At 38.8% G+C, this 14,823-nt stretch overlaps 1 protein-coding gene across 1 annotated transcript in view; it reads left to right on the forward strand.

Moving 5' to 3' along the window:
- Positions 1 to 14,823, forward strand: part of MYO1D (myosin ID) — a 359,813-nt gene that overhangs the window by 145,913 nt on the left and 199,077 nt on the right. The window contains exon 15 of the mRNA XM_068978746.1: positions 11,171 to 11,337. Within this exon, the coding sequence (XP_068834847.1) occupies positions 11,171 to 11,337 (167 nt within the window). The remainder of the gene's footprint in view (positions 1 to 11,170; positions 11,338 to 14,823) is intronic.

Raw genomic sequence — 14,823 nt, forward strand, 5'->3', positions numbered from 1 at the left:
CCTGGGAGGCACTAGTTTTCTAGAATAATGGTATCAAGATTAACTCAAGAAGAAATAGAAAACCTGAATAAATCAGTAACCTTAGAGATTCTGAATCGCTAATCAGAAGTCTGCCTTCTTCCAACTCTGCCAAGAACTTCAGCCCCAGATGGTCTTATAGATAAGTTTTATAAATCCTTCAAGGAGCCAGTAATTCCTATCATACATACATGGTTTTGGAGGATGGGAAGAAGAGAGGCCACTACCCGATTTATTTTGTGAGATTACTATTACCTTAGTACAAGGTTAACATGAAAGAAATGAAATTAGACGTGAGTTTCACCTAGGAACATAAACATGAAGATTTTTAAAATACATGTGAGTAATGCATTTGATGGCAATAGGGTGAACAAAGCGGCCTTTTAAAACCAACTGAAAACAACCAGAAAGTTAGGTAAACTATAAAAAACCAACTTCCTGAATACAGTCATGAACTAACGAGAAAGCAAGGAATATGTAGGCCAGGTGCTGAGTGAAGGCAGAAATTAACTGAGTGAAGGCAGAAATTAACTGAGGGGAGGCAGAAATTAACTGAGGGAAGGCAGAAATTAACTGAGTGAAGGCAGAAATTAACTGAGGGAAGGGAAAAGTGAGGAGAGCACCATGCTGCTTTCTCCTCTGGGCAGTTGTTGAAGTGGGTGCCTTTATGTGCGGGTACCTTTGAGTATGGGTGTCCAAGTACTGGGTCCTTGAAGGGAAGCCCAGGGCCTGCTCAGAGTAGGGGATTACAAACCACATACACACTCACGAGTATGTACACACCAGCTGCACAAAGCTAGGTCTCTAGAGGGTTGCCTCTTCTAAGGGCTAGCTCCGGAAATAATCCCTCTGTCTGAAAGGAAAACTGCCTGCCTTGGTCTTTGGCACTGAGCCAAGTGGGGTGAGTGACCCTCCCTTGAGAATTAATAATCATAAGCCAGCTTTGATGAGATCTGCAGTCCAAACTCATACCTAGGTGGCCTGAAAAGGCTGAAGCCAACAATTTAAAGTGGTCCATCCGGGTCTGGTATTGCCCCTGGGCATCTGATGAAAGCAAAGAGAGGAAACCATCTTCATACCAGACTTTAAAGAAATAGAACTTCCACAGATGGTGTTCTAAGGAAAATAAGCAGTTCATAGTAAAGGATCACCACACATATAAAGAAGCAAGACAGGACACAAGGGAGGTGAGACTAAACACAGACTCATGAAAATGTCTTATACAGAATTATCAGAAAGACTGCCAGAATGTTTAATGTGTTTCAAGAAATGAAAGTCCTAAAAACATGAGAACTAGTAACTGAGAGCAAGTGACTAGGCAATTGGTAGAAATAAAAGCTCAATAATTAAAATGTAGAACTCAGTAGATAGATTTAACATTGGTTAAGACAAAGCTGAAGAGAGAATAGGGAAATGAAAGACAGAATTCAAAGAAATTATCCAGAATTTCACTTAGTCCAAGAAATGAAACTTCTAAAAGACATATTAAGAGACATGGAAGATAAAATGAAAAGGTCTAATGTGCATCTAATCGTGGAGAGGAGAGAATGGTCAGAGCAATATTTGAAAAAAAGAAAAAGATTTTCCAGAATGACGAAAGAGACAGTCAGGAAGCCTAGTGTATCCCAAGTTAGAAAAATTAAAGGAAATCTGCCCCCAATCCTCTAGTGAAACCCCAGAATATCAAAGACCAAGAAAATACCTTAAAAGCAGATTAGCTTTGAAGGAGTAACAGGCCTAGAGAAAATAAATCAAAATTCTATACTGAGAGAGTTTATTTTTCATGAACAACAAAGAATCTTTCTGGAAAAATAAAAACAGAACCACACTAAAGGAAATTCCATGGGAACTTGAATAGAATTTATATCCTACTGTTGTGTGAAAATTATATAAATCTTGTTGTTCAGTTGCTCAGTTGTGTCCAACTCTTTGTGACCCCAGGGACTGCAGCACGCCAGGCTTTCCTGTCCTTCACATCTCCCAGAGCCTGCTCAAACTCTTGTCCATTGAGTCAGTCCTCTGTTATCCCCTTTTCCTCCTGCCTTCAATCTTTCCCAGAATCGGGGTCTTTTTCAATGAGTTGGCTCTTCACGTCGGTGGCCAAAGTATTGGAACTTCAGCGTCAGTCTTTCCAGTGGATAATCATAAATAGGTTTATTTCCTTAAGGATTGACTGGTTTGATCTCCTTGCAGTCCAAGGGACTCTCAAAATCTTCTCCAACACCACAGTTCAAAGGCATCAATTCTTTGGTGCTCAACCTTCTTTATGGTGCAACTCTTACATCCATACATGACTACTGGAAAAACCATAGTATAAATCTTAATTATGTCGAATGGGTTCATAATGCTTTTCAGGTCTACTATGTTCTTCTACTACTCTATACATTCATTCTATTAATTCCTGAGAATTTGATATTGAAACTCCAACAAAAACCTTAATTTATCTACTTAAAAAAATTGTAATATATAGTGGAACTATATGTATGTAAATATATTTCCACACATATATATGGAAATATATATGTAACTTTATTCTGTCTGCTATAAATGTGTTATCATAGTTTTATAATTTAAAAAATAAAATAGATAAAAAGCAAAGAAAAAGGAAATTCTAAAGGATATATATCAGGTAGGAGGACGTCTGATTACTGAATGAAAGTCTGAAATGCAAAATGAAGATCAAAGAAATTGGTAAATATGTGGATGCATATAAATCAACTGACTCTATAAAATAATATTATATTTGACTTAAAATGCAGGTTAAATAGCACAATAGTATATAAACTGGAAGGGTGAGTGATTATATTTCAAGTGTTTAAGGTCCTTGGTTGTTCAGGAAAAGGATAAATGTATTGATTAGCTTATGACTCTCATAAGTACATGAACAATTTTCTAGTGTATTCATTAAGATAACAGAAATGAGTTTTTAACTTACAAGCTAGTAGTAGGGAGTAGGGGAAGTCAGAATGAGAAAAGAATCATCAGTCCTAAAAAACATAGGAAAGAGGAGACAGAATAACATAGGAAAGCTGGGACAAATTAAGATGTTAGAGAAAAATCCAAATATATTAATAAGTACAGTGAATGTAAATGGAGCAAAACTGTCAAATCAGATTAAAGAAAAAGAATACAGATACATTAGAAAAAGCAGAGGAACCAGAGCTCAAATTGCCAACATCCGTTGGATCACAGAAAAAGCAAGAGAATTTCAGAAAAACGTCTACTTCTTCATTGACTACACTAGATCACAACAAACTGTGGAAAATTCTGAAAGAGCTGGGAATACCAAACCACCTGACCTGCCTCCTGAGAATCCTGTATGCAGGTAAAGAAGCAACAGTTAGAACCAGACATGCAACAACAGACTGGTTCAAAACTGGGAAAAGAGTACATCAAGGCTATATATTGTCACCCTGCTTATTTAACTTATATTCAGAGTACATCATGTGAAATGCTGGGCTGAAGCTGGAATCAAGATTGCTGGGAGAAATCAATAACCTCAGATACACAGATGACACCAGAAGTGAAGAGGAACTAAAGAGCCTCTTGATGGAGGTGAATGAGGACAGTGAAAAAGCTGGCTTAAAACTCAACATTCAAAATGTACACCCATGGTGGATTCATGTCAATGTATGGCAAAACCAATACAGTATTATAAAGTAAAATAAAGTAAAAATAAAAAGTTAAAAAAAAAACTCAACATTCAAAAAACTAAAAAATAAAATAAAATCATAATGATTTAACTTAAAAAAAAAAAAAAACAACAAAACTAAGATCATGGCATCCAGTCCCACCACTTTATGGCAAATAGATGGGGAAACAGTGACAGACTTTATTTTCTTGGGCTCCAGAATCACTGCAGATGTGACTACAGCCACAAAATTAGAAGACGCTTGCTCCTTGGAAGAAAAGCTGTGACAAACCTAGACAGCATATTAAAAAGCAGAGACATTGCTTTGCCGACAAAGGTCCATATAGTCAAGGCTATGGTTTTTCCACTAATCATGTATGGCTGTGAGAGTTGGACCATAAAGAAGGCTGAATGCCAGAGAATTGATGCTTATGAGCTGTGGTGTTGGAGAAGACTCTTGAGAGTCTCTTGGACAACAAGGAGATCAAACAAGTCAATCCTAAGGGAAATCAATCCTGAATATTCATTAGAAGGACTGATGCTGAAGCTGAAGCTCCAGTACTTTGGCTACCTGATGTGAAGAACTGACTCGTTAGAAAAGACCCTGATGCTGGGAAGGATTGAGGGCAGAAGGAGAAGGGGACGACAGAGGATGAGATGGTTGGATGGCATCACTGACTCAATGGACAGGAGTTTGAGCAAGCTCAGGGAGATGGTGAAGAACAGGGAAGCCTGGTGTGCTGTAGTCTATGGGGTCGCAAAGAGTCAGACACAACTGAGCGACTGAACAATGACGATACATTGCCACTTATTAGTGACATCTAATCCTAACAGAAAAGTTGAAAGTTTATGTTTTAAAAGATGTATCAGGCAAATTCTGACATTCCGAAATCACCTTAATCAAATTTCAGGACCTACAGTGGCTCAGCAGTGAGCTGTCTGCCTTCCCTGGAAGCGCCAACCTGTTTTCCATTCAGCTTGTAACTCCTGAGTTTAACTCCTCAGGATTCCAGACCAGAGTGGAGTCCTGCGTCCTAGGACTCAGGCTCCAGCTTTCATCCCCCAAGCCCCTCAAGGCTGCCGGCAGCTGTGCTGAGCATCACGGCTGCCTCTATAGATCGGCAGACAGTTGCCTCGAAAATAAAAGCAGACCTCAAGGCCAGCTTTATCCCCCGTGGACTTTAGTCTTCTTGGCTATGTTATTAGCTCTTCATGCAATGAAGATTTTGCCCATCCCCCCATAATTTTGTATAGCACTTTTTTCCTAGTGACTTTCTCAGGAAGGTTGATAGGAATTGCCTAGTCCTTCATCACTGGAAGTGAAAGTCCCTAACGCCTGCTTTTTTGAGCTCACATGGTGGTTTTCTTAATTCAAAAATTCTTAATTATTCATGTATTTTATTGACATATAATTGACATATAACTATCCATTTTAGGTGCACAACGTAATGACTTGACATTTGTATATTTTGCAAAATAATCACCACAGTAAGTCTAATGAACATCTATCACCATACATAAACCATACATAAACTTTATTATGGCAGAAAGTGAAGAGGAACTAAAAAGCCTCTTGATGAAAGTGAAAGTGGAAAGTGAAAAAGTTGGCTTAAAGCTCAACATTCAGAAAACGAAGATCATGGCATCTGGTCCCATCACTTCATGGGAAATAGATGGGGAAACAGTGGAAGCAGTGGCTGACTTTATTTTGGGGGCTCCAAAGTCACTGCAGATGGTGATTGCAGCCATGAAATCAAAAGACGCTTACTCCTTGGAAGAAAAGTTATAACCAACCTAGATAGCATATTCAAAAGCAGAGACATTACTTTGCCGACTAAGGTCCGCCTAGTCAAGGCTATGGTTTTTCCTGTGGTCATGTATGGATGTGAGAGTTGGACTGTGAAGAAGGCTGAGCGCCGAAGAATTGATGGTTTTGAACTGTGGTGTTGGAGGAGACTCTTGAGAGTCCCTTGGACTGCAAGGAGATCCAACCAGTCCATTCTAAAGGAAATCAGCCCTGGGTGTTCTTTGGAAGGACTGATGCTAAAGCTGAAACTCCAGTACTTTGGCCACCTCATAGGAAGAGTTGACTCATTGGAAAAGACTCTGATGCTGGGAGGAATTGGGGGCAGGAGGAGAAGGGGACGACAGAGGATGAGATGGCTGTATGGCATCACCGACTCGATGGACATGAGTCTGAGTGAACTCCGGGAGTTGGTGATGGACAGGGAAGCCTGGCGTGCTGCGATTCATGGGGTCGCAAAGAGTCGGACACGACTGAGCGACTGAACTGAACTGATAAGAACTTTTAAGACTCTCTCAGCAACTTTCAAATGTACAATATAGTATTATTAACTATAGCGCATAGTATTTTTAAACACATGTCTCATTGCCACCTAGATTATAAGTCTTTTGAATCTAAGGAATGACTTCTTCTAATCTTATCTCTCTCTTGATACCTCATGGGCTTCCCTGGTGGCTCAGCTGGTAAAGAATCCACCTGCAAAGCGGAAGACCTGGGTTTAATCCCTGGGTTGGGAAGATCTCCCAGAAAAAGAAACGGCTACCCACTCCAGTATTCTGGCCTGGAGAATTCCATGGACTACATAGTCCATGGGGTCGCAAAGAGTCAGACACGACAGAGTGACTTTCACTGATACCTCATAAAGCACTCTGAATAGATGGTCAGTAAGTTAAATGAACTTTAATTTGCCATTGGCTCCATTTGATACTGTTCAACACAGGCTAAGTAAATGAATATCTAAACCCAGTGTCTTCTGGCTAATGTATATACTGATTAGTGTACTTTGGCAAGGGCTTTCCAGGTGGCACTAGTGGTAAAGAACCCTCCTGCCAATACAGGAGATGCAAGAGATGCGGGTTCAATCCCTGGGTCGGGAAGATCCCCTGGAGGATGAAATGGCAACCTGCTCCAGTATTCTTGCCTGGAGAATCCCATGGACAGAGGAGCCTGGCAGGCTACAGTCCATAGAGTCCCAAAGAGTCGGACACGACTAAGTGGTTTAGCAAGCACATACTTTGTCAAAGGATGTTTTTCTCATAACATATAGGGAGAAAAAGGATTAACGGTGCCAGATGATAAGATCACTGTTAACTTTTGTGACTTAACCTTAGTAAGATGCTTGGAATTTGTCAAATTTAGGATTTCTTAGGTTGAGTCAGTCTGGATATTTATAAGGAGAGAGGAGGCGGCATTTATAAATTGAAACAGAATGCTGATGAAATATAGAGAAAGCATTTGCACTGGATTCCTTATCTGAAGGTTCTTATATTACTAACCAGGATGAAAGGGCATTCCCCACCCCTTAGTTGGGTGTGAGTGTTACCCCTTTCTGGGCATAATCAATCAACACTGGTAAAATTCCATTCAACTGGTTTCTGTTTAGTAAAGTTATTTACATGACTCAAATGATACCTTATACTAAGATTGCCTTGCCCACATGATTGCATAAATTATTGAGTTCAAAATATTTTCTAATTCACACTGTAATTTTCTTTTTGACCCAAGGATAATTTAGAAGTATATTTCTTAATTTGCAATCATCTTAAGATCCTCTAATTATCTTCTTTCTCTTGATTTCTAACTTAATCTCATTTGATCAGAGGATATACTCTGTGTGATTTCAGCCCTAAGAGATGTAAGTTTTCTTTATGTATTAGAATTACTTGCACTTAATAGTCTATACACAGTCGTTAGGTCAAGTTGCCCATCATATTATTGTCCAGTGTTTCTGCATTCTTACAATTACTTTGTTTTTTCAGTGCAGAAATGTGATAAAACCTACTGTAATTCTGAATTTGCCTACTTCTTAATATGCCTTCCATTTTTGCTTTAAATATTTTGTGAATTTATTAAGCTTATGCAAGTTAGAACTATTATATCTTCCTAGCATTTGAGTCATTTATCACTATGAAATCTTTATTTCTGTATTGATTTTTGCCTTAAAGTCACTTTTGCAGGAATAAAATAGTTAAAACTAGCTTTTTGACTAGGGTTTGCATGGTCTGTCCTTAAAACTTTCAGTCTTTCCATGACTTTATGCTTCAGATATGACTCGTAAGTAGCATACAGAGTTAGTTTTGGCTTTTTATTCATTCTGGCCATCTTTGTCCTTTGAATAAATCATTTATTGCATTTACTCTTAACATAGCTACTGTATGTTGTTTACAAATTGACCATCTCCTTAGTGCTTTCTATTTGTCTCTTCTCTATTTCTTTTTTTGCCCTTTCTAACCTTTTTGACTGATTCCTGTGGGTGAAAGGTAAGCAAAATTCTGTTCCTTCTGCTTGATATCCTCAGTTAAATTTCTAGCTCTGTTCCTCTGTTCTGACGTATATCAACCATATTACTAGGCAACATCACTTAAGGTAAAAATTACCCCTATTGATAAATTCCACCTGCACTGGGAAAATGAGAAATGTCTGGTGGGAATGTCATACTTTTGGCTTCCCAAGTGTGGTGACTCATGCATTAGGCATGTCCCTTTCAAGGACCCTGGAAGCTGTATCTTTAGAGTTGCTATAAGAGATACTGAATCCTATGGGGTGTGAGGCTTTTAAACCACGGACACTTCCTACATCTGTCTGATACAGACCTCATCTCATTGTGCCTAAGCTATCACCTGACTGCTGTGTGGGCTGCGACATGACCTTGATTGACACTGCCTGCTGGCAAGCCATGTTCTTGTCCTTCAGAGTATACTCCTGCCAAGTGTGGGCTGTAAATCTTTTGAGTCAGAATGTTTAGTTAGACCTAGGGAGGCATCCTTTCCTTGTACCACCCCTCAACCACTAGTATCACAATGATATTTTATTACTACGCTTATTAACTTTATTATTTTGGAAGATTTACGCCATAATACTGTTTCAGTGGTTACTCAAATTATTATGGCGTCATTTATAAAAATCTAATATTATTTGGTGCTTTTACCTCCTTCCTGGACAATGCAAGGTCCATAAAACATCTTAATTCCATTTGTCTTCCTCCCAACTTATGTGCTGTTTTAGTCATGTACTTACAAATATTTATCTCATTTATATATATATGTAAATATATACAATATGTTCATATATAATTTTAAGTCTAAGATGATGACATCACCATCACCATTGTTACTGCTAATATCTGTTTAAATTTCCTCATTTACCCCTTCTTTTTTTTTTTTTTTTTTTTATTTTATTTTAATTTTTTTTTTTTTATTAAATTTTAAAATCTTTAATTCTTACATGTGTACCCAAACATGAAACCCCCTCCCACCTCCCTCCCCATAACATCTCTGTGTTACCCCTTCTTTTTTGACCTTCATCTTGGGCCATTTTTCTTCTGTTTGAATTTTCTCCTGCTGTGTATGAGGCCTGATGTTGACAAATTCCCTGTTTTTGTTTACCTGGAAATGGTTTACGTGTTTTCCTTCTTGAAGAATAGGTTTGCTAGGGTGTAAAATTCTGCACTGGCAGCCTTTCAGCATTTCAAGCATAATATTCATTTGTCTTCTGTATTCCATAGTTTCTTTTGAGAAGTCAGCTATTAGACTGTTTGTTGCTCCTTTAGGTAATAAGTCTTTTTCCTTCTGGCTGCTCTTCTTTGGTTTTCAGAAGTCTTACTGATGTACCTAGGTGACTTTTTTAAATCTTGCATGCAGTTTGTAGCACTTTTTCAGTTTGTTACAGCTTGATTGATTTTCATCAGTTTTGCCAAGTCTTTTTGACTATTAGCTCTTCAAATATTGCTTCTGTCCCTTTTGTCTCCTCTCCTTGGGACTCCAGTTAATGAAAGCACCTCACTGTATGTCTTCTATGCCTCTTAACCTCTCTTCTTTATCTTCTGTCTTTTTGTCTCTCCATGATCCATTCTGGGAAAATTCTTCTCACTTTCCTTCTAGTTTACCATTTTTTTCCTGAACTATTTCCAATCTACTCTTCTACTGGTCCACTGAGTTCTTAATTTCTACTATTGTATCTTTAAGTCATTGGTCTTCTCTTTGGTTTGGTTCTTTTTTATAGTTCTGGTTCTTTAAAACATTCTTAATATTGCCTTTTGTCATCTTGAACATGCTAAATATAGTTGTTTTGATATTTCTATCTGCTAATCCCAGCATCTGGACCCCTGCAGATCTTTTTATTTTGTATATTGTTTTGCTACTTCTAATTCATGTTATCTTGGCTTCTTGTATATCTGATTAACTTTTATCTTGTTCCAAGCATTTTATTTGCAGAACTATTTATAGAAGTAATTAGAGGGCCATTTTTGTATATAATCTTTGTCTAGATTTCTTTTGCTCCATTTAAGCATCTAAAAGCACTGATATTCCAGAGAAACTATTCTAGTTTGAAGGACTGAAATGATTCAAAGCTGAATCGACCACTTACATGTGCCAGAGCTATGCCTAATATTTTATATTCTTCATTGCAATGTATCTTTATCATAGCTTCTGACTCTTTCTATTAAATTACTTCTGTTACTTTTAATCATGTTTCTGTAAATACATAAAAACTTGCTGTTTACTTGTCTCAATTACTTACACACTAGTTTTATTCCACTTCTACTCTTCCTGATGAATCCTAAAATATAATAATACAAAAATGTAGCTGAATGCCTGAGAACTTCCAAGCTTAAATTGAAAGGAAAGGAAGAATTTTTCACAAGTCTGTGCCTGAGAAATTAGAGTCACAAAGCTTCATTTGACACAGTTAACACTAATTACATGTTAGTCATAGTGTCTTTTTTTAAAAATTTATTTATTTTTAATTGGAGGATAATTGCCTTACAGTATTGTGTTGGTTTCTGCCATACGTCAACATGAGTCAGCCATAGGTATACCTATGTCCCCTCCCTCCTGAACCTCCCTCTCACCTCCCTCCCCATCCCACCCCTCTAGGTTGTCACAAAGCACCAGGTTTGAGCTCCCTGCATCATACAGCAAATTCCCACTGGCTGTCTCTTTTACATATGGTGATGTGTATGTTTCCATGCCCCTCTCTCAATTCGTCCCACCCTCTCCTTCCCCTACTGTGTCCATAAGTCTGTCTGTCTGCGTCTCCAACTCCTGCCCTGCAAAGAGGCTCATCAGTACCATCTTTCTAGACTCCATATATATGCATTGAAAGAAAGTGAAAGTGAAGTCGCTCAGTCCTGTCCGACTCTTTGCGACTCTGTAGACTGTAGCCTACCAGGCTCCTCCGTCCATGGAATTCTCCAGGCAGGAATACTGGAGTGGGTTGCCATTTCCTTCTCCAGGGGATCTTCCTGACCCAGGGATCGAACCCGGGTCTCCCACATTGGAGGCAGACGCTTTAACCTCTGAGCCACCAGGGAAGCTATATATGCATTAATATATGATATTTGTTTTTCTCTTTCTGACTTACTTCACTCAGTGTAATAGGCTCTAGGTTCATCCACCTCATTAGAACTGACTCAAATGCGTTCCTTTTCATGTTAGTGTCTTTAGTCCGAGATTTTTCTCCAGTGAAGCTTACCGTTTGCCGGTTTCTTTCTTTAGGAACCATATTACGTACGTTGCATCAAACCCAACGACATGAAATCCCCACAGATCTTTGATGATGAACGCTGCCGGCATCAAGTAGAGTATCTCGGACTCCTAGAAAACGTGAGGGTGCGTCGGGCAGGCTTTGCCTTCCGCCAGACCTACGAGAAGTTTCTTCACAGGTGAGAACAGATGAAACAAAGAAACCCAGTGGCACACTGAGACTTATGGAGTCCTCCCTATGTTAAACAACGCGTCAGCTCACATCAGGCAGTCTAAATATTTGTTGAATGGACAGAATAGTTGAGGAAACTACGGATATGAAAGACTTTTCTAGAATTGGCAGGAAACCCCTTGAGTTTGTGGCTTACGGACCATGAGGAAAAAAATGAATTCTTCATTGGGAAAATATAAGCATGTAGTATAGGAGAGAAAACAAGGATTTAAAGTCACAGGTGGGTTGGAATCCTGGCTATACCACATGTTTGTTGCATGACCTGGAGCTAGAAATTTAACTTCTTTGTTTCTGCATTTGGAAAATGAGTATAGTAATGCTACCTTATAAGGCTTTTGTTGTGAGACTTAAATTAACCAAAGTGAAAAGCCTAGGTGCCTGGCACATAGTAGATGTTCAGTTAATGCTGCTTATCATTACTGAAAAAGATACTAAGTAGATCATCATGGAGGCCCTAAAATTAGTCTCCCTGATTGAATCCTGGCTTTGACTGGGATTTTTGACCTTGGGAAAATCATATAACTTTCCAGTTGCCTCTGTTTCCTATGTGTAGAATGGAGAAAATTAATTTTTTAAATGGGAATAATAATAGCAATTACTTGGTAAGGCTGCTTTGGGTGAAATGAGATAACATATATAAAATAAAGCACCTAGAATGGGAACCTGGCATATAGTAATCACTCAATATAAGGTGTCATTGCTATTGTTATTTATTATTGGTAACAATAATGCTCATTGACACCTGGGATCTTAAAAATAGTGTTTTAAATCCCATCCTTTCATTTATTTTAAAATATTTATTCAACATTTCCTATGTTTTAGACTACAGATTTCACAAAAATATGAATGAATAAACAGACACATAAAATATTGGTTGGTGAGGAGTCTCTAAGTAGACAGTAATGAATGTAAGGAGTCAGCCATACAAAGGTCAAAGAAAAAGAGCAGGTGAAGCAGAGGAAACAGTGGAGAAAAGTCTCTTTTGCAGAAATAAGTGTTGTGTTTTAGGGACCAAACATCATCCTGTATGGTTGGAGGATGCTGAGCAACAGGCCAGTGGTTGAGATCAGAGAGATGGACGGGGGCCAGATCATGTTACATGTTGTCATCCAGACTAAACAGTTTAGATTTTGGCCAAGCGTGGTAGAAAACCATTGGTGGATTTTATGCAGGGAGCCACACAATCTTATGGATGTTTTAAGAGATCACTATGGCTGCTGTGTGAATAGGAAGCAGGGGGACATTTAGAGATGCTATTGCAGGAATCCAGGAGAGGCGGCTCAATGAGAGTGCCCTGAACAAGGAATTATTGTAGATCCAAGAGTAGTGGACTGATTCAGGATAAGTTTGGGGGGAAAGTGGACAAGACTTGCCAATGGATTGACTCAGTGAGAGAGGAGTAGAGAAGGATGGAGGGTAACAGGTAGATTTTGGCTTGAGCATCTGGATAAGCATAGTACCATTTTCTGAGATAAGAAAGATTGGGGAAGAGAAGTTTGAAGAGGTGGACACGGAACTAGGGCAAAGATGAAATCAAGATTTGTCTCTTGACTATGTTAGGTTTGAAATGGCTTCTAAATGCCTAGGTAGAAATACAAAATAATCTACTAGACATATAAATCTGGAGTTCTGTGAAGACTTCCAGGCTGGAAATAGAAAGTTTGGAGTTACTGATACATACATTATATATAAAGTCTTGGGACTTGATAGAAAAGAAGGCCCATGCCAGCATTTAGGTTTGTGGTCTGACATGAAAGAACCAGCAAAGAGAAGAGAAGAAGTGACCAACAAGAGAGAAGAAATATCAGAAGAGGGTTAGGTCACGGAAGCCAAGAGAAGATGGCATTTCAAGACGAAAAGTACAATTATATTAAATATTACTATGCCATCAAGTAAGAGAATAGCAGAAGCTTAAGCATTAGACCAGGCAGCACAGAAGTCAGAGGAGAAAGACCTGGTCAGAGCCCCATTTGAGCAGGATGGGAAAGTGAAGTGAGGAGTTGGATGTCCACGGATGTGTGTTGTGAATGAGAACAGAGAAAAATGGAAGCAGCAGCCAGAGTGGAATGTGAAGTCAAGGAGACTGTAGAAAATGTTCAAAATGCAGGTGGTGATGATTCAGAACAGAGAGAGAAACCAGCCACGCAGAAGGGAGGGCCATAACTGAAATAATAACCTCCTTGAGAAGGCAAGGAATGAAATCCCAGTACAAGTGGAAGGTTGGTCAGCTTTAGATGGGAGCAGGGATCCTTCTCCCCTAGCAACAGGACGAAAGGCAGAGAATATGAAAACCAAGCCAGGAAGCCTCAAAGGCCAACTGATGCACAAATGAAGGTGTTCCTATCTGACTGCTTCTATTTCTTCTTGAAGTATGAGGCAAGGTCGTGAGCCTGAGAGTGAGGATCAAGAGAGGTGGTGAAGGAGGTTGACAAGGAAACAGAAATACTCATTTTAGAGAGTGGGAGAGCTTTCCCACTGTTCCAGTGGTTTTGCTACCAGGAAGACCTGAGCACCCATTTGAGGTTTGAGATATAGTGTATAGTGAGACCCTGTCCCCCCACCCAGCATCAGCTTTTGTTCTCCACCAGTGTTCAGCTACTTGTGTGCAGAAGTGAAAGAGATTCACGCTAATTGGAGACTCTTGGAACGAATCAAACTTTATAGCAGAATAGCCTAGAAAAATGAGACAATTTTCTGTTGTTCAGAAAGTCATGCTCAAAACTGATCATTTTCTTTATTGAGATCATGCTGTTCTTTAAATTTGGTTTTTCTTTTTTATTGAAGCTGTAGAGTAGGAATGTGTTCATTCTGTCTTGATTTCAGTGTCAAATGATGTTAATAGGAAGATTACTCATCCCTTGTCATTACTCAGAATTCTAGCAAGTACTCGATGGTAGTATTTATTTTTGTGTTGTCACCTATTGAAGATCAGCAGAAGTCAAGTATTAGAAAGACAGGGTGGGAATGGGCAGCTATAGGATGGGGCTGAACCGAAAGAATTGTTTATCTAAAATGTATATTTATCTAACTAAAAAATATCATGAGACAAAGAGGAAGCCATGGAGAGTAGTTGAAGTAAGAGAATAAGCAAGCTTGACTTGGCGGGGACAAGGAATTTTGCAAGTGCAGATCCTTACTCACTTTTAATCTGTTGCTGTACTTATTTTACTTTCAACTCAAGATGCTTGGTGTGTTTTTTTGGCAAAGAAGACATGCTACAAGGATTGGATTATGTTTTCTAATACTCATGTAAAAATAGAAAAGGTTCAAAAGAACCTATGAATTTCAGATATGATAGTCTTAGGAGTACAATCTTAAATCTCCCATTCCCACTCCAGAACATCCCCCAGTGATATAAAATATGTGTATTTAAAGCCAAGTAAATGCACAGCCACACTATGAAATCAAAGGAGGGATGCTCAGTGAGCCTTAA

The sequence above is a fragment of the Capricornis sumatraensis genome, chromosome 8 (assembly GCF_032405125.1).
Source record: "Capricornis sumatraensis isolate serow.1 chromosome 8, serow.2, whole genome shotgun sequence".
NCBI lineage: Eukaryota > Metazoa > Chordata > Mammalia > Artiodactyla > Bovidae > Capricornis > Capricornis sumatraensis.